Source organism: Bombina bombina, unplaced genomic scaffold (genome assembly GCF_027579735.1).
Source record: "Bombina bombina isolate aBomBom1 unplaced genomic scaffold, aBomBom1.pri scaffold_1659, whole genome shotgun sequence".
Classification (NCBI taxonomy): Eukaryota; Metazoa; Chordata; class Amphibia; order Anura; family Bombinatoridae; genus Bombina; species Bombina bombina.
In genome coordinates this window covers 222-25000 of record NW_026512462.1, presented here as the reverse complement: position 1 = coordinate 25000, position 24779 = coordinate 222, and the positions used below count along the sequence as shown (strand labels likewise).

At 36.5% G+C, this 24779-nt stretch overlaps 1 protein-coding gene across 1 annotated transcript in view; it reads right to left on the bottom strand.

Moving 5' to 3' along the window:
- The window catches only part of LOC128644328 (RAC-alpha serine/threonine-protein kinase-like), a gene marked incomplete at both ends in the record, with an annotated part of 36709 nt that extends 12663 nt beyond the window's left edge, over nucleotides 1–24046 (bottom strand). Inside the window, one exon of the mRNA XM_053696987.1 lies at nucleotides 23921–24046. Coding sequence (XP_053552962.1) covers nucleotides 23921–24046 — 126 coding nt within the window. The remainder of the gene's footprint in view (nucleotides 1–23920) is intronic.
- Nucleotides 24047–24779: the final 733 nt, after the last annotated feature.

Genomic DNA, 24779 nt, shown 5'->3' with positions numbered 1-24779 from the left:
GAATGAGTGGTGTTATGTGCAGCGCATCAGTAGGTGCTCCGCCTGACTGCGTCACCTACTATAGGGCATGAATACACAGGAATGAGTGGTTTTATGTGCAGCGCATCAGTAGGTGCTCCGCCTGACTGCGTCACCTACTATAGGGCATGAATACACAGGAATGAGTGGTGTTATGTGCAGCGCATCGGTAGGTGCTCCGCCTGACTGCGTCATTTACTATAGGGCATGAATACACAGGAATGAGTGGTGTTATGTGAGGCGCATCGGTAGGTGCTCCGCCTGACTGCGTCATCTACTATAGAGCATGAATACACAGGAATGAGTGGTGTTATGTGCAGCGCATCGGTAGGTGCTCCGCCTGACTGCGTCACCTACTATAGGGCATGAATACACAGGAATGAGTGGTGTTATGTGCAGCGCATCGGTAGGTGCTCCGCCTGACTGCGTCGTCTACTATAGGGCATGAATACACAGGAATGAGTGGTGTTATGTGCAGCGCATCAGTAGGTGCTCCGCCTGACTGAGTCATTTACTATAGGGCATGAATACACAGGAATGAGTGGTGCTATGTGCAGCGCATCAGTAGCTGCTCCGCCGGACTGCGTCACGTACTATAGGGCAGGAATACACAGGAATGAGTGGCGTTATAGTTAATAGGATTAACCACTTTGAACACGTCAGTGATTAAAACCATTTTGTATAAAAGATGTCACAACTGCTTGGAGCACAGGTAACTAACAGATGTATCTGCTGGGAAATCTGAAAGGACACAATAAAACAGCGCACACCTGTAGCATTTTCTGTCACATGCACATCTGTGCAAATAAAATAGTTTTTTTCTTTCAGAGAATAAATCAGTGTTGGTGACCCTGGCACTTTATAAATAGATTTCTCTATGTTTACAAACAATAGTTATTCGCCCTGTGTGATTGGTTTACAAAGCACAAAAGCAGTTGCTTTAACCCCTTGTCTGCCAGAAGCGCTAGCAAAGCACTATGTACAGTGGCATATTGCAGCCCTGTGCAGGAGCTAAGTGGTTAACATAATTCAGATCATAGGGGTCGCTCACGCCCAGTACAGGCTGCTATCAGGACTGTTCAGCCGTTATATTACCAACCGCCTCCTCTAGGGGGAGCCCGTGTAGCTTTATTGACACCGTATAACTGTGCTGGAGTGGAGCAAGTTTAACCCACTGGCTGCCAGGGTGCCCTGCGAGACTCTATTGATACAACTAAAAACAAAAATTAGCAGCACTTTTGGACAATTACTGTATTACACAAACCCTACAATAATATTGCTTATCCAAACAAAACACCTCTGTAATGCAGACAATCGGTCACTTTATACGGATACACTCATTCCCCTAAACGAATGACATTAATAAACAATGCAATATAGAGTATTTATTTAGCCTGCTTTTGCTGTTAAATACCTCTAACAACTTGCTTGTTTCATGCTAGATTAGATAGAACTATAAGTATGCTGCAAATATCCTAAGCTGGCTACCTACTTCACAGTTAAGCAATGCACAAACTTATTTATAGCTAACACTAATCACAAGCAAGGGGATAAGATAAACACACTTTACAGGATTTTTTTATGGTATGTTATGGTTTTGCCAAATTCTGCATATAAAGGGACTGGTGTAAATGCTTTTAAGTTTTAACACATTTACTGTGCATGCAGCCATTTTGTAATGTGGCACTAAATTACTGATATATACTGTGCATATATAAACATTTATTGTGTGTGCAGACCTTATGTAATGCAGCACTTAATTACTGATACATACTGTGCATATATAAACATTTATTGTGTGTGCAGATCTTATGTAATGCGGCACTTAATTACTGATATATACTGTGCATATATAAACATTTATTGTGTGTGCAGATCTTATGTAATGCGGCACTTAATTACTGATATATACTGTGCATATATAAACATTTATTGTGTGTGCAGACCTTATGTAATTCAGCACTTAATGACTGATATATACTGTGCATATATAAACATTTATTGTGTGTGCAGACCTTATGTATCACAGCACTTAATTACTGATATATACTGTGCATACATAAACATTTATTGTGTGTGCAGACCTTATGTAATGCAGCCCTTAATTACTGATATATACTGTGCATATATAAACATTTATTGTGTGTGCAGAGCTTTTGTAATGAGGCACTTAATTACTGATATATACTGTGCATATATAAACATTTATTGTGTGTGCAGACCTTTTGTAATGTAGCACTTAATTACTGATATATACCGTGCATATATAAACATTTATTGTGTGTGCAGACCTTTGTAATGCGGCACTTAATTACTGATATATACTGAGCATATATCAATATTTATTGTGTGTGCAGACCTTATGTATCACAGCACTTAATTACTGATATATACTGTGCATATATAAACATTTATTGTGTGTGCAGACCTTTGTAATGCGGCACTTAATTACTGATATATACTGTGCATATATAAACATTTATTGTGCGCGCAGACCTTATGTATCACAGCACTTAATTACTGATATATACTGAGCATATATAAACATTTATTGTGTGTGCAGACCTTATGTAATGCGGCACTTAATTACTGATATATAATGTGCATAATATAAACATTTATTGTGTGTGCAGACCTTATGTAATGCAGCACTTAATTACTGATATATACTGTGCATATATAAACATTTATTGTGTGTACAGACCTTATGTAATGCAGCACTTAATTACTGATATATACTGTGCATATATAAACATTTATTGTGTGTGCAGACCTTATGTAATGCAGCACTTAATTACTAATATATACTGTGCATATATAAACATTTATTGTGTGCGCAGACCTTATGTAATGTGACATATAATTACTGATATATACTGTGCATATATAAACATTTATTGTGTGTGCAGACCTTATGTAATGCAGCACTTAATTACTGATATATACTGTGCATATATAAACATTTATTGTGTGTGCAGACCTTATGTAATGCAGCACTTAATTACTGATATATACCATGCATATATAAACATTTATTGTGTGTGCAGACCTTATGTAATGCAGCACTTAATTACTAATATATACTGTGCATATATAAACATTTATTGTGTGCGCAGACCTTATGTAATGTGACATATAATTACTGATATATACTGTGCATATATAAACATTTATTGTGTGTGCAGACCTTATATAATGCAGCACTTAATTACTGATATATACTGTGCATATATAAACATTTATTGTGTGTGCAGACCTTATGTAATGCAGCACTTAATTACTGATATATACTGTGCATATATAAACATTTATTGTGTGTGCAGACCTTTTGTAATGCAGCACATAATTACTGATATATACTGTGCATATATAAACATTTATTGTGTGTGCAGACCTTATGTAATGCAGCACTTAATTACTGATATATACCATGCATATATAAACATTTATTGTGTGTGCAGACCTTATGTAATGTAGCACTTAATTACTGATATATACTGTGCATATATAAACATTTATTGTGTGCGCAGACCTTATGTAATGTGACATATAATTACTGATATATACTGTGCATATATAAACATTTATTGTGTGTGCAGACCTTATGTAATGCAGCACTTAATTACTGATATATACTGTGCATATATAAACATTTATTGTGTGTGCAGACCTTATGTAATGCAGCACTTAATTACTGATATATACCATGCATATATAAACATTTATTGTGTGTGCAGACCTTATGTAATGCAGCACTTAATTACTGATATATACTGTGCATATATAAACATTTATTGTGTGTACAGACCTTATGTAATGCAGCACTTAATTACTGATATATACTGTGCATATATAAACATTTATTGTGTGTGCAGACCTTATGTAATGCAGCACTTAATTACTAATATATACTGTGCATATATAAACATTTATTGTGTGCGCAGACCTTATGTAATGTGACATATAATTACTGATATATACTGTGCATATATAAACATTTATTGTGTGTGCAGACCTTATGTAATGCAGCACTTAATTACTGATATATACTGTGCATATATAAACATTTATTGTGTGTGCAGACCTTATGTAATGCAGCACTTAATTACTGATATATACTGTGCATATATAAACATTTATTGTGTGTGCAGACCTTATGTAATGCAGCACTTAATTACTAATATATACTGTGCATATATAAACATTTATTGTGTGTGCAGACCTTATGTAATGCAGCACTTAATTACTGATATATACCATGCATATATAAACATTTATTGTGTGTGCAGACCTTATGTAATGTAGCACTTAATTACTGATATATACTGTGCATATATAAACATTTATTGTGTGTGCAGACCTTATGTAATGTAGCACTTAATTACTGATATATACTGTGCATATATAAACATTTATTGTGTGTGCAGACCTTATGTAATGCAGCACTTAATTACTGATATATACTGTGCATATATAAACATTTATTGTGTGTGCAGACCTTATGTAATGCAGCACATAATTACTGATATATACTGTGCATATATAAACATTTATTGTGTGTGCAGACCTTATGTAATGCAGCACTTAATTACTGATATATACCATGCATATATAAACATTTATTGTGTGTGCAGACCTTATGTAATGTAGCACTTAATTACTGATATATACTGTGCATATATAAACATTTATTGTGTGTGCAGACCTTATGTAATGCAGCACTTAATTACTGATATATACAGTGCATATATAAACATTTATTGTGTGTGCAGACCTTATGTAATGCAGCACTTAATTAATGATATATACTGTGCATATATAAACATTTATTGTGTGCGCAGACCTTATGTAATGCAGCATTTAATTACTGATATATACTGTGCATATATAAACATTTATTGTGTGCGCAGACCTTATGTAATGTAGCACTTAATTACTGATATATACTGTAAATATATAAACATTTATTGTGTGCGCAGACCTTATGTAATGCAGCACTTAATTACTGATATATACTGTAAATATATAAACATTTATTGTGTGCGCAGACCTTATGTAATGCAGCACTTAATTACTGATATATACTGTGCATATATAAACATTTATTGTGTGCGCAGACCTTATGTAATGCAGCACTTAATTACTGATATATACTGTGCATATATAAACATTTATTGTGTGCGCAGAGCTTATGTAATGCAGCACTGAATTACTGATATATACTGTGCATATATAAACATTTATTGTGTGCGCAGACCTTATGTAATGCAGCACTTAATTACTGATATATACTGTGCATATATAAACATTTATTGTGTGTGCAGACCTTATGTAATGCAGCACTTAATTACTGATATATACTGTGCATATATAAACATTTATTGTGTGTGCAGACCTTATGTAATGTAGCATTAATTACTGATATATACTGTGCATATATAAACATTTATTGTGTGTGCAGACCTTTTGTAATGCAGCACTTAATTACTGATATATACTGTGCATATATAAACATTTATTGTGTGCGCAGAGCTTTTGTAATGCAGCACTTAATTACTGATATATACTATGCATTTATAAAACATTTACTGTGTGTGCAGAGCTTTTGTAATGAGGCACTTAATTACTGATATATACTGTGCATATATAAACATTTATTGTGTGCGCAGACCTTATGTAATGCAGCACTTAATTACTGATATATACTGTGCATATATAAACATGTATTGTGTGTGCAGACCTTATGTAATGCGGCACTTAATTACTGATATATACTGTGCATATATAAACATGTATTGTGTGTGCAGACCTTATGTAATGCGGCACTTAATTACTGATATATACTGTGCATATATAAACATGTATTGTGTGTGCAGACCTTATGTAATGCGGCACTTAATTACTGATATATACTGTGCATATATAAACATTTATTATGTGTGCAGACCTTTTGTAATGCGGCACTTAATTACTGATATATACTGTGCATATATAAACATTTATTGTGTGTGCAGATCTTATGTAATGCGGCACTTAATTACTGATATATACTGTGCATATATAAACATTTATTGTGTGTGCAGACCTTATGTAATGCGGCACTTAATTACTGATATATACTGTGCATATATAAACATTTATTGTGTGTGCAGATCTTATGTAATGCGGCACTTAATTACTGATATATACTGTGCATATATAAACATTTATTGTGTGTGCAGACCTTTTGTAATGCGGCACTTAATTACTGATATATACTGTGCATATATAAACATTTATTGTGTGTGCAGATCTTATGTAATGCGGCACTTAATTACTGATATTTACTGTGCATATATAAACATTTATTGTGTGTGCAGACCTTATGTAATGCGGCACTTAATTACTGATATATACTGTGCGTATATAAACATTTATTGTGTGTGCAGACCTTATGTAATGTAGCACTTAATTACTGATATATACTGTGCATATATAAACATTTATTGTGTGCAAACCTTATGTAATGCGGCACTTAATTACTGATATATACTGTGCGTATATAAACATTTATTGTGTGTGCAGACCTTATGTAATGCGGCACTTAATTACTGATATATACTGTGCATATATAAACATTTATTGTGTGTGCAGATCTTATGTAATGCGGCACTTAATTACTGATATATACTGTGCATATATAAACATTTATTGTGTGTGCAGACCATATGAAATGCGGCACTTAATTACTGATATATACTGTGCATATATAAACATTTATTGTGTGTGCAGACCTTTTGTAATGCAGCACATAATTACTGATATATACTGTGCATATATAAACATTTATTGTGTGTGCAGACCTTATGTAATGTAGCACTTAATTACTGATATATACTGTGCATATATAAACATTTATTGTGTGCGCAGACCTTATGTAATGTGACATATAATTACTGATATATACTGTGCATATATAAACATTTATTGTGTGTGCAGACCTTATGTAATGCAGCACTTAATTACTGATATATACTGTGCATATATAAACATTTATTGTGTGTGCAGACCTTATGTAATGCAGCACTTAATTACTGATATATACCATGCATATATAAACATTTATTGTGTGTGCAGACCTTATGTAATGCAGCACTTAATTACTGATATATACTGTGCATATATAAACATTTATTGTGTGTACAGACCTTATGTAATGCAGCACTTAATTACTGATATATACTGTGCATATATAAACATTTATTGTGTGTGCAGACCTTATGTAATGCAGCATTTAATTACTGATATATACTGTGCATATATAAACATTTATTGTGTGCGCAGACCTTATGTAATGCAGCATTTAATTACTGATATATACTGTGCATATATAAACATTTATTGTGTGCGCAGACCTTATGTAATGTAGCACTTAATTACTGATATATACTGTAAATATATAAACATTTATTGTGTGCGCAGACCTTATGTAATGCAGCACTTAATTACTGATATATACTGTAAATATATAAACATTTATTGTGTGCGCAGACCTTATGTAATGCAGCACTTAATTACTGATATATACTGTGCATATATAAACATTTATTGTGTGCGCAGACCTTATGTAATGCAGCACTTAATTACTGATATATACTGTGCATATATAAACATTTATTGTGTGCGCAGAGCTTATGTAATGCAGCACTGAATTACTGATATATACTGTGCATATATAAACATTTATTGTGTGCGCAGACCTTATGTAATGCAGCACTTAATTACTGATATATACTGTGCATATATAAACATTTATTGTGTGTGCAGACCTTATGTAATGCAGCACTTAATTACTGATATATACTGTGCATATATAAACATTTATTGTGTGTGCAGACCTTATGTAATGTAGCATTAATTACTGATATATACTGTGCATATATAAACATTTATTGTGTGTGCAGACCTTTTGTAATGCAGCACTTAATTACTGATATATACTGTGCATATATAAACATTTATTGTGTGCGCAGAGCTTTTGTAATGCAGCACTTAATTACTGATATATACTATGCATTTATAAAACATTTACTGTGTGTGCAGAGCTTTTGTAATGAGGCACTTAATTACTGATATATACTGTGCATATATAAACATTTATTGTGTGCGCAGACCTTATGTAATGCAGCACTTAATTACTGATATATACTGTGCATATATAAACATGTATTGTGTGTGCAGACCTTATGTAATGCGGCACTTAATTACTGATATATACTGTGCATATATAAACATGTATTGTGTGTGCAGACCTTATGTAATGCGGCACTTAATTACTGATATATACTGTGCATATATAAACATGTATTGTGTGTGCAGACCTTATGTAATGCGGCACTTAATTACTGATATATACTGTGCATATATAAACATTTATTATGTGTGCAGACCTTTTGTAATGCGGCACTTAATTACTGATATATACTGTGCATATATAAACATTTATTGTGTGTGCAGATCTTATGTAATGCGGCACTTAATTACTGATATATACTGTGCATATATAAACATTTATTGTGTGTGCAGATCTTATGTAATGCGGCACTTAATTACTGATATATACTGTGCATATATAAACATTTATTGTGTGTGCAGATCTTATGTAATGCGGCACTTAATTACTGATATATACTGTGCATATATAAACATTTATTGTGTGTGCAGACCTTTTGTAATGCGGCACTTAATTACTGATATATACTGTGCATATATAAACATTTATTGTGTGTGCAGATCTTATGTAATGCGGCACTTAATTACTGATATTTACTGTGCATATATAAACATTTATTGTGTGTGCAGACCTTATGTAATGCGGCACTTAATTACTGATATATACTGTGCGTATATAAACATTTATTGTGTGTGCAGACCTTATGTAATGTAGCACTTAATTACTGATATATACTGTGCATATATAAACATTTATTGTGTGCAAACCTTATGTAATGCGGCACTTAATTACTGATATATACTGTGCGTATATAAACATTTATTGTGTGTGCAGACCTTATGTAATGCGGCACTTAATTACTGATATATACTGTGCATATATAAACATTTATTGTGTGTGCAGATCTTATGTAATGCGGCACTTAATTACTGATATATACTGTGCATATATAAACATTTATTGTGTGCGCAGAGCTTTTGTAATGCAGCACTTAATTACTGATATATACTATGCATTTATAAAACATTTACTGTGTGTGCAGAGCTTTTGTAATGAGGCACTTAATTACTGATATATACTGTGCATATATAAACATTTATTGTGTGCGCAGACCTTATGTAATGCAGCACTTAATTACTGATATATACTGTGCATATATAAACATGTATTGTGTGTGCAGACCTTATGTAATGCGGCACTTAATTACTGATATATACTGTGCATATATAAACATTTATTGTGTGTGCAGATCTTATGTAATGTGGCACTTAATTACTGATATATACTGTGCATATATAAACATTTATTGTGTGTGCAGATCTTATGTAATGCGGCACTTAATTACTGATATATACTGTGCATATATAAACATTTATTGTGTGTGCAGACCTTTTGTAATGCGGCACTTAATTACTGATATATACTGTGCATATATAAACATTTATTGTGTGTGCAGATCTTATGTAATGCGGCACTTAATTACTGATATATACTGTGCATATATAAACATTTATTGTGTGTGCAGACTTTTTGTAATGCGGCACTTAATTACTGATATATACTGTGCATATATAAACATTTATTGTGTGTGCAGACCATATGTAATGCGGCACTTAATTACTGATATATACTGTGCATATATAAACATTTATTGTGTGTGCAGATCTTATGTAATGCGGCACTTAATTACTGATATATACTGTGCGTACATAAACATTTATTGTGTGTGCAGACCTTATGTAATGCAGCACTTAATTACTGATATATACTGTGCATATATAAACATTTATTGTGTGCGCAGACCTTATGTAATGCGGCACTTAATTACTGATATATACTGTGCGTATATAAACATTTATTGTGTGTGCAGACCTTATGTAATGTAGCACTTAATTACTGATATATACTGTGCATATATAAACATTTATTGTGTGTGCAGACCTTATGTAATGCGGCACTTAATTACTGATATATACTGTGCATATATAAACATTTATTGTGTGCGCAGACCTTATGTAATGCAGCACTTAATTACTGATATATACTGTGCATATATAAACATTTATTGTGTGTGCAGACCTTATGTAATGCGGCACTTAATTACTGATATATACTGTGCATATATAAATATTTATTGTGTGTGCAGACCTTATGTAATGCAGCACTTAATTACTAATATATACTGTGCATATATAAACATTTATTGTGTGTGCAGATCTTATGTAATGCGGCAATTAATTACTGATATATACCGTGCATATATAAACATTTATTGTGTGTGCAGACCTTTTGTAATGCAGCACTTAATTACTGATATATACTGTGCATATATAAACATTTATTGTGTGTGCAGACTTTTTGTAATGCGGCACTTAATTACTGATATATACTGTGCATATATAAACATTTATTGTGTGTGCAGATCTTATGTAATGCAGCACTTAATTACTGATATATACTGTGCGTACATAAACATTTATTGTGTGTGCAGACCTTATGTAATGCAGCACTTAATTACTGATATATACTGTGCATATATAAACATTTATTGTGTGTGCAGATCTTATGTAATGAGGCACTTAATTACTGATATATACTGTGCATATATAAACAGTTATTGTGTGTGCAGACCTTATGTAATGCGGCACTTAATTACTGATATATACTGTGCGTATATAAACATTTATTGTGTGTGCAGACCTTATGTAATGTAGCACACAGAATCAATCCTTGGATTGAAAATTTGTACACCTGGGTAGCACTCTTCCCCTTATTCATGGATGGCAAAATTGGGCAGAGACTGGATATCTTTTGGAGAAAGAGTGCTTAGGGATATTTAAAATATAACCTTTATTTGTTAATTTAAAACAAAAACAAAAGCTTACACACAATCCACATATATACAATGTTTAAAAACACAGGATTTGGTCGGATTTTTTATATAATCCAATATTCTTTATTTGAATATAGTGGTTGTCGTTTACATTAAACGTATATTGATCTATTTTAAGTCAGAGATATCTGTAGGGATCAGTAAGAATCTGATTTTCTTGTAGAATACGTGATCTCACTTCGCTTTGCACCACTGAGATAATAAATCTATTGTTCCTAAACTTGGGGTTTAAGTCATAAATAAAAGTGTCTTTTTAATGTTATGTGAGTGGATACACAATTGTACAATTTTATGGGAACTAATTTAAGATTATATTTAGCAGAATCTGGTTTGTATTCTGTCTTGATGTATATATTGGGATTTTAGTTTTAACAAATCGAATATTACTGCGGATTACAAAGGAATATATATGTAGTATTGGTCTAGAGTAGATGTTGTTCTTGGCTTATAATAATGAGCTAAATCTACCACTATTGCAATTACTGTTTGAATGTACTGAGATAGTCGCCTGATATATTAACAGACTGTAAGATTGAACTATTGTAACTGCTGTATATATATGCTAAGGATTTAGCCTAATATATTTCCAGACTGTTGTGCTGAACTCTCTGGCACTTCAAATAAAGTATGTATATATCTAACACAAAATTTGTTCCATTTTTACAGTAGGTTGTATGGAGTATACAATACTTATTGGCGTCAAAGTGCTGATAGTCACACTTTTGTCGTTCAGCACTACTTAGATTTACTTTACTTATAAATTCCAATGAGTAATGGGTTAGCTGAGACAGATATTCTTAATGTCTTGTTAATATAATATAGACCCCATTTTGCTGCTGAATTAAGTGCTTATTCTATTGGTTTCTAATGTACCATACGAGAATTGCTATATATATTTAATATGTGTATACTCAAAAAGTTACTCGATAATCACTAATTATGCCACCACTAGTACTTTTGTTTTTCTTATGTAATGTAGCATTAATTACTGATATATACTGTGCATATATAAACATTTATTGTGTGTGCAGACCTTATGTAATGTAGCATTAATTACTGATATATACTGTGCATATATAAACATTTATTGTGTGTGCAGACCTTATGTAATGTGACATATAATTACTGATATATACTGTGCATATATAAACATTTATTGTGTGTGCAGACCTTATGTAATGTAGCATTAATTACTGATATATACTGTGCATATATAAACATTTATTTGTGTGTGCAGACCTTGTGTAATGTAGCACTTAATTACTGATATATACTGTGCATATATAAACACTTATTGTGTGTGCAGACCTTATGTAATGCGGCACTTAATTACTGATATATACTGTGCATATATAAACATTTATTGTGTGTGCAGACCTTATGTAATGCGGCACTTAATTACTGATATATACTGTGCATATATAAACATTTATTGTGTGTGCAGACCTTGTGTAATGTAGCACATAATTACTGATATATACTGTGCATATATAAACACTTATTGTGTGCGCAGACCTTATGTAATGCGGCATTTAATTACTGATATATACTGTGCATATATAAACATTTATTGTGTGTGCAGACCTTGTGTAATGTAGCACATAATTACTGATATATACTGTGCATATATAAACATTTATTGTGTGTGCAGACCTTGTGTAATGTAGCACATAATTACTGATATATACTGTGCATATATAAACATTTATTGTGTGTGCAGACCTTGTGTAATGTAGCACATAATTACTGATATATACTGTGCATATATAAACATTTATTGTGTGTGCAGACCTTGTGTAATGTAGCACATAATTACTGATATATACTGTGCATATATAAACATTTATTGTGTGTGCAGACCTTTTGTAATGCAGCACTTAATTACTGATATATAATGTGCATATATAAACACTTATTGTGTGTGCAGACCTTATGTAATGCAGCACTTAATTAATGATATATACTGTGCATATATAAACATTTATTGTGTGTGCAGACCTTTTGTAATGTGGCACTTAATTACTGATATATACTGTGCATATATAAACATTTATTGTGTGTGCAGACCTTTTGTAATGTGACATATAATTACTGATATATACTGTGCATATATAAACATTTATTGTGTGTGCAGACCTTATGTAATGTGACACTTAATTACTGATATATACTGTGCATATATAAACATTTATTGTGTGTGCAGACCTTATGTAATGCAGTACTTAATTACTGATATATACTGTGCATATATAAACATTTATTGTGTGTGCAGACCTTACGTAATGCAGCACTTAATTACTGATATATACTGTGCATATATAAACATTTATTGTGTGTGCAGACCTTATGTAATGCGGCACTTAATTACTGATATATACTGTGCATATATGAACATTTATTGTGTGTGCAGACCTTATGTAATGCGGCACTTAATTACTGATATATACTGTGCACATACAATAAACTGACATAATGTACATTTAAAAGGACAGCCTACTCCAAAATTCTGATTGTTTAAGAAGATAAATAATCCCATTATTACCCATTCACCAGTTTTGCATAACCAACACTGTTATATTAAAGGGCCAGTAAACCTAGCAAATAATGTTATATAATTCTGCACATAGTGCAGAATAATATAACATTAGCTTAGCGCCAGATTTCTAAAGCGAAGGGTTAAACAGATATCGTGCAAAGAAAACAGCGGGCTCCCGCTCTGGTAGCGAGCTACATTGAGTTTAATAGCGCGATCGGGCCGGCTGTGATTAGACAGCGTGCCCAGGTGCACTTAGTAGAAGAAAACACACCCGCTCAGTAGAGTCAGGAGCGGCATTCTGTTTTCCTTGCAAGATATCTATTTAACCCTTCACTTTAGAAATCTGGCGCTAAGCTAATGTGCAGACTTATATAACATTATTTGCTAGGTTTACTGGCCCTTTAATACACTTTTTTACCTCTGTGATTATCTCTAAGCCTCCGCAGACTGCCCCTTATCTCAGTTACATTAAAGGGACATAATACTCATATGCTAAATCACTTGAAACTGATGCAGTATAACTGTAAAAAGCTGACAGGAAAATATCACCTGAGCATCTCTATGTAAAAAAGGAAGATATTTTACCTCACAATCTCCTCAGCGCAGCAGAGTAAGTTCTGTGTAAAAAGTTATACTCAACTGCTCCCAGCTGAAGGTAAAAAAATAAAAAAAATTAAGAAATGAACAGCAGCCAATCAGCATCAGCAGTGCTCAGGTCATGAACTCTTACTGTGATCTCATGAGATTTGACTTAACACTCATGAGATTTCATAGTAAGCTTCCTTTACCTGATTGGTGAAATAATATGAGAGTGCACGAAGCTCATCCTTTCAGTTGTCCCGGGACAGACACACTAATATGCTGCTTAGAAATCCTTTACAATGGGAGGTGGCTACTGTGGAACTTTTGAGGTAAAATATCTTTCTTTTTTACATAGAGATGTTCAGGTGATATTTTCTAATCAGCTTTTTACAGCTATGCTGCATCACTTTCAAGTGTTTAAACATTTGGGTATTATGGCCCTTTAATACACTTTTTACCTATGTGATTACCTCTAAGCCTCTGCAGACTGCCCCTTATCTCAGTTACATTAATACACTTTTTACCTCTGTGATTACCTCTAAGCCTCTGCAGACTGCCCCTTATCTCAGTTACATTAATACACTTTTTACCTCTGTGATTACCTTGTATCTAACAACCACTGTTGTCAATAATGGAATAACATTTGTAACAGACTACAGTGCCCAATATGAGCAAGTGGTCAATATTGTTAAACATCATTTTAACATGCTCATTGCTGACAACAGATTAATTGATTGTGTACAAGAAGGATTAAGATGTTCCTATCGTAGAAATCACACTCTAGGTAACATACTATCTCCCACAGTCCTTAAAAAACCATTGTCCACAGGTAGTGCTTGGTTAACAAGCCAGGGGTCCTACAGATGTGGGAGCTCCAGATGTGGAGCTTGCGAATACCTCATTGTATCTGATCATTTAGGTCTACTGTAACTGGTAAAACTTATGAGATAAACTTTTGTCTCAATTGTACATCTGAGTTTATTATCTATTGCATAACATGCACAAAATGTGGAAAACAGTATGTTGGTCTCACCACTAGGGACATAAGGTCCAGGGTGAGGGAACATCTCTCTACTATACGTGTGGGAAAAGCTACCACACCTGTAGTAAATCACTTTGCCAAGTTCCACAAACAGGATTTGTCCTGCTTCTCATGGCAACCTATCAATATGATACCCCGACCACGAAGAGGGGGTGATAGAGAGATCCTGTTAAACAAAAGAGAAATGCTGTGGATTTTTTGACGTGTATACATATTCTCTATTAAAGCATGTCATTTATTTTAACTCGTATAAATATCATTTTTAACAATGTTATGTCCACTAGTGATGTATTTCATCTCTATTTGTACAATATCGTTTGAATTTGTGCATATATATACACGTGGTTTCTTATTATTATTTATTGTTTATACTATCATTACCTATTGTGTATAGATGTATGGTTGGGTTAGACACTAATAGTTGTTACCTATGTGCAACCTAATATGCCCAATTTAGATCATAAGGTTTTGTTTTTTTGGGACCACATCAATGTTCCTATATGAGTTACGTTGTGTCTTTTGGTCTATGTATACACATTCGAACACACTGGTGTGGTTCTATATATTAAAATTAATTTTAACGAGTTAATGATATTGTTCCACTTTGATATGCCTCATTTTGGCTCCTAAAGTGGTGTACATGAATTCTCCTTACACACTAGTTGTGTATAGCGTATATTGTCATCCATATAAGTAGCTTTATGTATCAATATACTTAGAATATTTATAGTGTAAAAAGAACGTATTAACAATCTAGTTATGTTATGACATCACTTCATCTATACATGTATGTTTAGTAAATATTAACACAATATGCTTAAAATGTTCTCATCTCATTTCACTATTGACATATGTATTATTGAATTGATCTATATATATTTAATATGTACTCCTGTATTTGTTTGCAGTGTGTTACATTTGTATTATAATCTATCAAGCACTTCGTTCTGTCCTGGACATGTAATAGTTACACCTTGTGGGATTGTTTGTTTTATTAACATGTCCTTCAATTTTTAACCAATAGAATTGAGTAGAATTGTGTATAAATTATACACCTGGGACTGGCAAACTATGCTATGACTACGGCGTAATGCCGAAACGCGTAAGCCTGCCAGTCCCAAGGTGTTCATGACTCTCATAGGATGTCTCATTGATCCTGTTTTTATGTTATCTGAATAAACGCTACGTTTTATTTTTACTGCTGGCTTGCTCTCTCCTTTTTTGGCACAATACCTTGTATCTAAGCCTCTGCAGAATGCCCCTTATCTCAGTTATATTAATATACTTTTTACCTCTGTGATTACCTTGTATCTAAGCCTCTGCAGACTGCTCCCTGATCTCAGTTATATTAATATACTTTTTACCTCTGTAATTACCTTGTATCTAAGCCTCTGCAGACTGCTCCTTATCTCAGTTATATTAATATACATTTTACCTCTGTGATTACCTTGTATCTAAGCCTCTGTAGACTGCTCCTTATCTCAGTTATATTAATATACTTTTTACCTCTGTGGTTACCTTGTATCTAAGCCTCTGTAGACTGCTCCTTATCTCAGTTATATTAATATACTTTTTACCTCTGTGGTTACCTTGTATCTAAGCCTCTGCAGACTGCTCCTTATCTCAGTTATATTAATATACTTTTTACCTCTGTAATTACCTTGTATCTAAGCCTCTGCAGACTGCTCCTTATCTCAGTTATATTAATATACATTTTACCTCTGTGATTACCTTGTATCTAAGCCTCTGCAGACTGCTCCTTATCTCAGTTATATTAATATACTTTTTACCTCTGTGATTACCTTGTATCTAACCCTCTGCAGACTGCTCCTTATCTCAGTTATATTAATATACTTTTTACCTGTGTGATTACCTTGTATCTAAGTCTCTGCAGACTGCCCCTTATCTCAGTTATATTAACATACTTTTTACCTCTGTTTTACCTTGTATCTAAGCCTCTGCAGACTGCCCCTTATCTCAGTTATATTAATACACTTTTTACCTCTCTGATTACTCTGTATCTAAGCCTCTGCAGACTGCTCCTTATCTCAGTTATATTAATATACTTTTTACCTCTGTGATTACCTTGTATCTAAGCCTCTGCAGACTGCCCCTTATCTCAGTTATATTAATATACGTTTTACCTCTGTGATTACTCTGTATCTAAACTTCTGAAGACTGCCCCCTTATCTCAGTTATATTAATATAATTTTTACCTCTGTGATTACCTTGTATCTAAGCCTCTGCAGACTGCCCATTATCTCAGTTATATTAATATACTTTTTACCTCTGTGATTACCTTGTATCTAAGCCTCTGCAGACTGCTCTCTTATCTCAGTTATATTAATATACTTTTTACCTCTGTGATTATCTCTAAGCCTCTGCAGACTGCTCCTTATCTCAGTTATATTAATATACTTTTACCTATGTGATTACCATATACATTTAACCTCTGTGATTACCTTGTATCTAAACCTCTGCAGACTACCCCTTATCTCAGTTATATTAATATACTTTTTACCTCTGTGATTACCTTGTATCTAAGCCTCTGCAGACTACCCCTTATCTCAGTTATATTAATATACTTTTTACCTCTGTGATTACCTCTAAGCCTCTGCAGCCTGCCCCTTATCTTAGTGCTGTTTATGATTTGCATTTAAGCCAATCAGTGCATTCTCATTTGTAGCTCCACAGGAGTGAGCACAGTGTACACATTAACTAGCTCTGTTTTCTCTGAAAAACATATAAAATGGACTGAGATAAAGGCGGCCGGCCGGGGCTTAAAAACAGGTAGAGATTTAGAGTGTTATATGTTATAAAACAAAATTTATGCTTACCTGATACATTTATTTATTTCTTGACACGGTGAGTCCACGGATCATCTAATTACTATTGGGAATATCATTCCTGGCCAGCAGGAGGCAGCAAAGAGCACCACAGCAAAGCTGTTAAATATCACCTCCCTTCCCTCCAACCCCAGTCATTCGACCGAAGTAAAGGAGAGAAAGGAAGCAACAAGGTGCAGAGGTGTGAGGTTTATAATACAACAAAAACCTGTCTTAAAAAACAGGGAGTGCCGTGGACTCACCGTGTCAAGAAAGAAAGAAATTTATCAGGTAAGCATACATTTTGTTTTCTTTCTAATGACACGGTGAGTCCACGGATCATCTAATTACTATTGGGAATCAATACCCAAGGTAGAGTACACAGATAAGGGAGGGACAAGACAGGGAACCTAAACGGAAGGCACCACTGCTTGAAGAACCTTTCTCCCAAAAGCGGCCTCAGCCGAGGCAAAAGTGTCAAATTTATAGAATTTGGAAAAAGTGTGTAGAGAGGACCAAGTTGCAGCCCTGCAAATCTGTTCCACAGAAGCTTCATTTTTGAATGCCCAGGAAGAGCAAACAACCCTCGTAGAATTAGCTGTGACTCTCTCAGGAGGCTGCTGTCCAGCAGTTTCATAGGCCAAGCGAATGATACTCTTCAGCAACAAAGAAAGAGAAGTAGCCGTAGGTTTCTGACCCTTACGTTTCCCAGAAAAAACAACAAGCAGAGCCGAAGAATGGTGAAATTCCTTAGTCTCCTGTAAATAGTATTTCAACACACGCACCACATCTAGGTTGTGCAGCAGACGCTCCTTATCAGAAGAAGGGTTAGGACACAAAGAAGGAACAACAATTTCTTGATTTATGTTCCTATCCGAAACAACCTTAGGAAGGAAACCCAACTTAGTACGCAGAACTACCTTATCAGAATGAAAAATAAGATAAGGGGATTCACACTGCAACGCTGAGAGTTCTGAGACTCTGCGGGCAGAAGAAATTACAACAAGAAACAAAACTTTCCAAGATAATAACTTAATATCTAAGGAATGCATAGGCTCAAACGGAGCCTGCTGAAGAACTCTCAGAACAAGGTTAAGACTCCAGGGAGGAGAAACAGGTTTAAACACAGGTCTGATTCTGACCAAGGCCTAACAAAAAGATTGCATGTCTGGTACATTCGCCAGACGTTTATGCAATAAAATAGACAAGGCAGATATTTGACCCTTCAAAGAACTCGCAGATAAACCCTTCTCCAGACCCTCCTGGAGAAAGGACAAAATTCTAGGAATCCGAACTCTACTCCAAGAGTAGCCTCTGGATTCACACCAATGCAGATATTTACGCCATATCTTATGGTAAATCTTTCTAGTCACAGGCTTACGAGCCTGAATCATGGTCTCAATAACCGACTCTTAGATAAAATTAAGCGTTCAATCTCCAAGCAGTCAGCTTCAGAGAAACTAGATTTGGATGAAGGAAGGGCCCTTGAAGTAGAAGGTCCTTCCTCAATGGGAGTCTCCAAGGTGGAAGAGATAACATCTCCACTAGGTCTGCATACCAGATCCTGCGAGGCCACGCTGGTGCGATGAGGATCACAGAGGCCCTCTCCTGTTTGATTCGAGCAATGACCCGAGGAAGGAGAGCGAACAGAAGAAATAGGTATGCTAGACTGAAATTCCAAGGGACCGCCAGAGCATCTATCAGTACTGCCTAAGGATCCCTCGACCTCGACCCGTACCTCGGGAGCTTGGCATTCTGACGAGATGCCATGAGATCTAGATCTGGCTGTCCCCATTTGAGAACCAATTTGGCAAACACCTCCGGATGAAGTTCCCACTCCCCCGGGTGAAAGGTCTGTCTGCTCAGAAAATCCGCTTCCCAATTGTCCACTCCTGGAATGTGGATTGCAGATAGACAGCAGTTGTGGGTCTCCGCCCACTGCATAATCTTGGCTATCTCTGTCATGGCCAAGGAACTCCGAGTTCCTCCCTAATGGTTGATGTAAGCCCCTGACGTTATGTTGTCCGATTGAAACCTGATAATTCGGGCTAAGGCTAACTGAGGCCAGGCCAGAAGAGCATTAAAAATTGCCCTTAGCTCTACAATGTTTATGGGGAGAACAGACTCCTCCCGAGTCCATGTCCCCTGAGCATTTAGTGAACCCCAGACTGCTCCACATCCCAGCAGACTGGCGTCCGTTGTCACAACCACTCTGGTGGGTCTGCGGAAGCAGGCTCGCTGGGAGAGATGCTCCTGAGACAACCACCAAAGAAGAGAATCTCCTGATCCAGATTTAATCTCAGAGACAGATTTGCATAATCTCCGTTCCATTGTCTGAGCATGCATAACTGCAGGGGTCTGAGGTGGAAACGGGCAAACGGAATGATGTCCATGGCAGCTACCATCAGACAGATTACCTCCTTACATTGAGCCACTGATGGCCGAGGAGAGGACTGAAGCGCCAGACAAGAATCGAAGATCTTTGATTTTCTGACCTCTGTCAGAAATATTTTCATCGATAGGGAATCTATTATGGTTCCCAAGACGACTACGCTTGTAGCTGGAATTAAGGAACTCTTTCCCAGATTCACCTTCCATCCATGAGAGTGCAGGAAAGATAACAACATCTCTGTGTGGGAGTTGGAAGGATGGCGCCTGAACAAGAATGTCATCCAGATAAGGCATGCCCCGTAACCGGAGCACCGCCAACAGGGATCCCAGGACTTTTTTAAAAATTCTGGGAGCTGTGGCAAGGCCGAATGGAAATCCACAAACTGGAAGTGGATGTTTCGAAAAGCGAAACTCCGAAACTTGTGATGATCCCTGTGGATGGGAACATGCAGGTACGCATCCTTTAAGAACCAAGGGAAGAATGGAACAAATAGTTTCCATCTTGAAGGACGGTACTCTGAGGAACTTGTTTAGACTTTTAGATCTAGAATTGGACTGCAAGTTCCCTCTTTTTTTGGGAACCACGAACAGATTGGAGTAAAATCCCAGACCCTGTTCTTGCCTTGGAACAGGAACTATCACTCCCAGGTCGGAAAGGCCCCAAATACAGTGTAAGAATGCCTTTTTTTTTATCTGGTCTGCAGTCTTGAGAGCAGAAACCTGCCCCTGGGAGGAAAGGTCTTGAACTTCAGTTTGTATCCCTGGGACACGATGTCCACTGCCCAGGGATCCTGAACATCCCGAAACCAAGCCTGAGTAAAGAAGGAAAGTCTGCCCCCCACAAGATCCGGTCCCAGATCGGGGGCAGACACTTCATGCGGGCTTCTTGGATTGTTTTCCCTTGTTCCATGACTGGTTGGACCTCCAGGAAGGCTTGGACTGTTCCTGCTTTGTAGAGGGAGAGGAAGGCCTTGAAAATTTCAAAAGGAACGTACATCTTTTTTAAAAAGGAACATACAAAAGGAACATACATCTTTTTTGAGTAATCCCTCCAACTTCTTTTCTGTAGGATCCTTAAAGGAACAACTATCCTCTATGGGAATAGTGGTTCTCTTAGCTAGGGTGGAAATTGCCCCTTCCACCTTGGGGACCGTCTGCCAAGACTCCTTGATAGAGTCAGCAATAGGAAACATCTTTTTAAAGATATGGGATGGAGAAAAAGGAATACCCGGTTTCTCCCATTCTTTAGCAATAATCTCTGTAGCCCGATCTGGTACAGGGAAAACTTCTACCATAGAAGGTACATCAAAATACTTGTTTAACTTGCTAGACTTCTTAGGGTTGACAACGACCGTGGTGTCGGAGTCGTCCAAGGTAGCTAAAAGCTCCTTAAGCAACAAACGGAGGTGTTCTAGCTTAAACCTGAAAGATACAACTTCAGCATCAGAAGAAGGAATTACCCTGTCCGAATCTGAGATTTCACCCTCAGATGCTACCGAAGTATCCTCTTCCTCCGGCTTCTGGGAGGGAACATTCGGAATAGCTACTACTGCGTCAGACACCTTACTCACTGACTCTTTACATTTCCTCTTGCGCTTTCCCTGCAGCATGGGAAAAGCAGACAGCGCATCAAATACCTCAGACGACATGAGAGTAGCGATGTCTTGCAATGTAACTCCAGGCGGAGCTAGAGAGGAAACACAGGGCACTGCATGTGTGGACGAGAAATTCTGGGACACTTGAGGAGAAAGCTGTGGCATATCTTGAACATTGTCAGTAGACTCCTGAACAGCATCCATCCTAGACAATGTTTGCTCAGAATCAAAAAGTCTATCCCTGCAATTTAATGCTCTCTCAATACATGAGGAACAGAAAGGGATTGGTGGTTCAACATTAGCATTAAAACAAAGTACATGTAACATTTTGCAAAGCCTCCTGCTCCATCTTTACCCAGATTTAAAAATAAAAGTACTTAATTTTTAATCAAAAGTTCACACAAAAAAAAAATGTTACTGTCCCTTTAAATATAAAAAGGAAAACTGCTTTATTTTCAAAGCAAAACTATTTAAGTCTACTGTTGTGAGAACAAGTTTATCAATCACCCTGGACAGCCTCTACACCTCAGCTCTTGCTGAGGTGCCTACCTGCCCTGCTAAAACCGCAGCCAATAGCTATCAGATGGATTCCGGACTCAAACTGGAGCGTTGCACCCAAGGTCCGTCGAGCATAGCACACAAAACCGGAACCGCAGTAAAATCTCTCCCCTCCGGAACACAGGAAATGAAGAGCGCTCAATAGAAAATTTTAGCGCGTCAGATAGCCCCGCCCATCATGGGTGTAACAGAACTAACCTCCAGGTCGGCATGATTACCTGAGGAAAAAAAAGCCTGCCGGGAGCAAGTAAAGCACACCACCTTTAAACTGAGCCTCGTTCCCAGTGCCTGCGCCACTGCCTTATATAAGCCCTTTAATTTGCTAGACGCCATATCTAGTGTTCCATTGAAATAAACTGGTAAGGGCCATCTTTTTCCTGTATGCACCCCAGAAAAATAAAATAGCACTTGCCTCAATGAATTCTGCCAGGCAGCAAAGCAGCTCACTAGGTTTGAGAGGTCTTCTCCCTCACATGGACCTGTGGAAAAAGAGATAAAGACTGAGTAATCTTACGCAGGCTTACAGTATTAGGGCAGCATTAACTACATGGGAGGCGCAGTGAGGATTGTACCCCACAAGTTCCCATTGCTTAAAAGCCACCACTGCTCTACTGAAGAGACTGACATGGACTACTACTACACCATAGGACAAAGCAGAACAAGCTTGCACTGCTGAAAAATAATAAAATCTTGATTGAAAAATCTTCTTCCAGACACCTAAATTTTACCCCCTACTTCTCTTAACGTAGGCAAAGAGAATGACTGGGGTTGGAGGGAAGGGTGGTGATATTTAACAGCTTTGCTGTGGTGCTCTTTGCCGCCTCCTGCTGGGCAGGAATGATATTCCCAATAGTAATTAGATGATCTGTGGACTCACCGTGTCATTAGAAAGTTTATTAATATAACAATGTTGGTTGTGTAAATCTGGAAAACGGGGAGTAATGGCGTTATCTATCTTTTTAAACAAAGATTTTGGAGCAGACAGTCCCTTTAAATGAAGATTTATAATGAATAGACTCCGCTCTTCCATGACTGAGCTAAGCACTCTGCACTAATTTCTTATGCTGAACAGCACGTTAGCGCAGGGGAGGGGTCATGATTACGTGATAACACTGGGGCAGCCGGTGCGTCATACATCTGCGATATATAGCGAGAAATAAATCAGCTGTTCTAGTAGGTAATGTGTATTGTGGCCCCTTCAATAGCACATTTGCTACTAGTGGCCCCCATCAGGCGCATCGTCCAGTCACACAGCAGAGGGCACTTACTTTCAGGTCTCTGTAAACGACATTCTTCTCAGAGTGCAGATAATCCAACGCTGACACAATCTCTGCACCGTAAAACCGCGCCCGATCCTCAGAGAATATACGTTCTCTTGACAGATGGAAGAATAACTGCAATAGGAGCAGACCTGTCAGTTGCTTGTTATAACGGTCAGTTTTATTAATCAGGCTCTATTAGTTTATGGATTTACATCATCAAACATAGGCCTCTATTTATGAAAGGTCTCGCGGACCTGATCCGACAGTGCGGCTCAGGTCCGCAAGACCTCGCTGAATGCGGAGAGCAATACGCTCGCTGTATTCAGCATTGTACTAGCAGCTCACAAGAGCTACTGGTGCAACGCCGCCCCCTGCTGACTCGCGGCCAATCGGCCGGCAACAGGGAGGTCAATTCAGAGCTTGATAGAGAGGCCCCATAGGATCAAATAAAATGTATTTGTTAAATTCTATGGGCCCTTTGATTACAGTTAAACGTGGCATCAGTATTACCACTTAAAGGGACGGACACGCAAGTGCAAAAAGGAAAAGGCTGTAATGTGATGCAATAATATGTTCTAACCGTTTAAAGAGACAGTAAAGTCTAAATTCAAATATGATTCCCAAAAAAACAGAATTTATGCTTACCTGATAAATTACTTTCTCCAACGGTGTGTCCGGTCCACGGCGTCATCCTTACTTGTGGGATAATCTCTTCCCCAACAGGAAATGGCAAAGAGTCCCAGCAAAGCTGGCCATATAGTCCCTCCTAGGCTCCGCCCACCCCAGTCATTCGACCGACGGACAGGAGGAAATATATATAGGAGAAACCATATGGTACCGTGGTGACTGTAGTTAGAGAAAATAA